A 1,861-nucleotide genomic window follows, 5' to 3' on the forward strand; every position below is an offset into this window, starting at 1 on the left:
ATTTTTTATTTTTTATTTTTATTGAGTACTAAATAAGTATTACAACATTAATAATTCAATCGTTACATTACCTTTTTAAGAATGTTTTGTTTTTTGTGGTATTAATTCGAAAGAAAAAAAAATAGTAAGTTTAAAATAAAATAGGATAGTACAAAGTGAAAATAAAAAAAATGACATAGTATTTTTTAAGAAAGGGCTAACAAAAATGGGAAGAAAGATAAAGAACATGATTAAGGGGGGTTAAAATTTAGCATGCTCCTCAGTCCTCACTTTGGTTTTTAGCCTGTAATTTTCAAGCATTTACTTTATATTTCGAGCCCCAGAATCAAAATTCTGCATTTAAAAAATCATAATATAGATTTCTGTGTATGTATATGATTTATCAGCCCTTATTTTTCTTTCTACAATCCAAGAATCTTGGAGATCATCACAGCAAAAATTCCAATTAAGCTATAATGATAGATGCCAAAACAACAAACAAACCAAAGGAAACATTCAATTTCCCAACAGATGATGGTGATGGTGCCTGAGCATCAGAAGGAGGAGAATCAGCCGTTGGTGAATCGGCATTCTTAGAAGGAGAAGCAGCTTCTGGAGAAGCGGATTGCTTAGAAGGAGAAGGGGCCTTTGTTTTTTCCTTGGAAGGAGCAGTGGCCTTTGCTTCAACATCAGGGGACTCTGCTGTAGGTGGTGAACTCTTAGGCGTATTCGCCTTTGGAGCTGGTGCTGATGCTGGTGCAAGTGGTGCATCAAGACCAGGTGTCACAATTGGCTGAGAAATTCCAAGAATTGAGATGTTGTAAGGCTGAGACATTACGGATTTTTCGAGCCTGGAGTTAAGTTGAGCCCCTTTAACCGCTGAGCCAAACACAAAGGTGTTGTCTTTAGCAGTGACATTCAAGAATCCTTGGTCCTGTACTGCATTCCCTGATTGTTGAAACATTGTTGTCAATTTGGTTGTCTTGTCCTTCATCTGCTCGAGTTTCTTTGAGTCAAAGTAATCCAACACGACGTGTGTTGTCAAGATCCTCTTGGCAACATTTTCTGATTTCGAGGTAAGATCACCAATTGCACCATTTGGAATTGCCAAGACTGTAATTGTTGCCTTTGTGTTTATATCACTAGCTAAGCCAGTTTTTGAAAGAAGGTCATTGAAATTGCTATAATCAGGATATTGGCTCAGGATTTTTGTGATATTAAAGGCAGCGGCGGAGGAGGCGGAAAGGAGGAGGAAGATACAAAGAAGGGGGGTAATTGAACGATCCATTTTTGCCGGCAATGTTCAAGCAAAATATTGAAAGAACAATAAAATAAATGTAATCTTTTACCAGCAAAAATGAGGTTTTTTTTTTTTTTTTTTTATTTGTTAACAACCCACTTCGAGTTGTGAAAATTGAGAAAGATTGAGAGTTATATATAGTGGAGTTGTGGAGATGAAGAGTTCTTGAGTTTGTGAATGTCTCTATTCCATACAATTGCATGCATGCACGAGAATCAGTCATTTACAATTTTTTCGACGTAAGCATACTCTTGATCTTATCGAAATGGAACGATTTTTCGGTCCATTACATTTTTGGTCCACAGGTGCCCGCGTTATTAGTCAAGTAGCTCAAAACTATCCTATCCATAGAGGAGACGAGGGTACTAAGGACAAAAAATATATATAGGAGAACGTATCACATTATAAATAGTTAGATGTTCATTTTTTCTTGAAATAAAAATCCATTGTTAAATGATATGACCAAGAGTTCCTCCAAGAAGGCTAATTTTGATCAATGTTTTTAAAAACGGAAAAAGGGCCTAAAATGTTCTTCAACGATGTGAAATGGTGCAAAAAGGTACCCCGTCTACCTATTGGGCC

The 1,861-nt window shown here is 36.4% G+C and overlaps 1 protein-coding gene across 1 annotated transcript; it reads right to left on the minus strand.

Moving 5' to 3' along the window:
* Positions 1–334: 334 nt before the first annotated feature.
* LOC107862349 (fasciclin-like arabinogalactan protein 3) lies at positions 335–1,392 on the minus strand. The gene has a single exon (XM_016707908.2). The coding sequence runs from the start codon at positions 1,265–1,267 to the stop codon at positions 446–448; it is 822 nt and encodes a 273-aa protein (XP_016563394.1). The 5' UTR covers positions 1,268–1,392; the 3' UTR covers positions 335–445.
* Positions 1,393–1,861: the final 469 nt, after the last annotated feature.

The sequence above is a fragment of the Capsicum annuum genome, chromosome 1, assembly GCF_002878395.1.
Source record: "Capsicum annuum cultivar UCD-10X-F1 chromosome 1, UCD10Xv1.1, whole genome shotgun sequence".
NCBI lineage: Eukaryota > Viridiplantae > Streptophyta > Magnoliopsida > Solanales > Solanaceae > Capsicum > Capsicum annuum.

Coding starts and splice junctions, on each gene's coding strand:
- LOC107862349 (XM_016707908.2), bottom strand. CDS start 1,267: ATGGATCGTTCAATTACCCCCCTTCTTTGTATCTTCCTCCTCCTTTCC.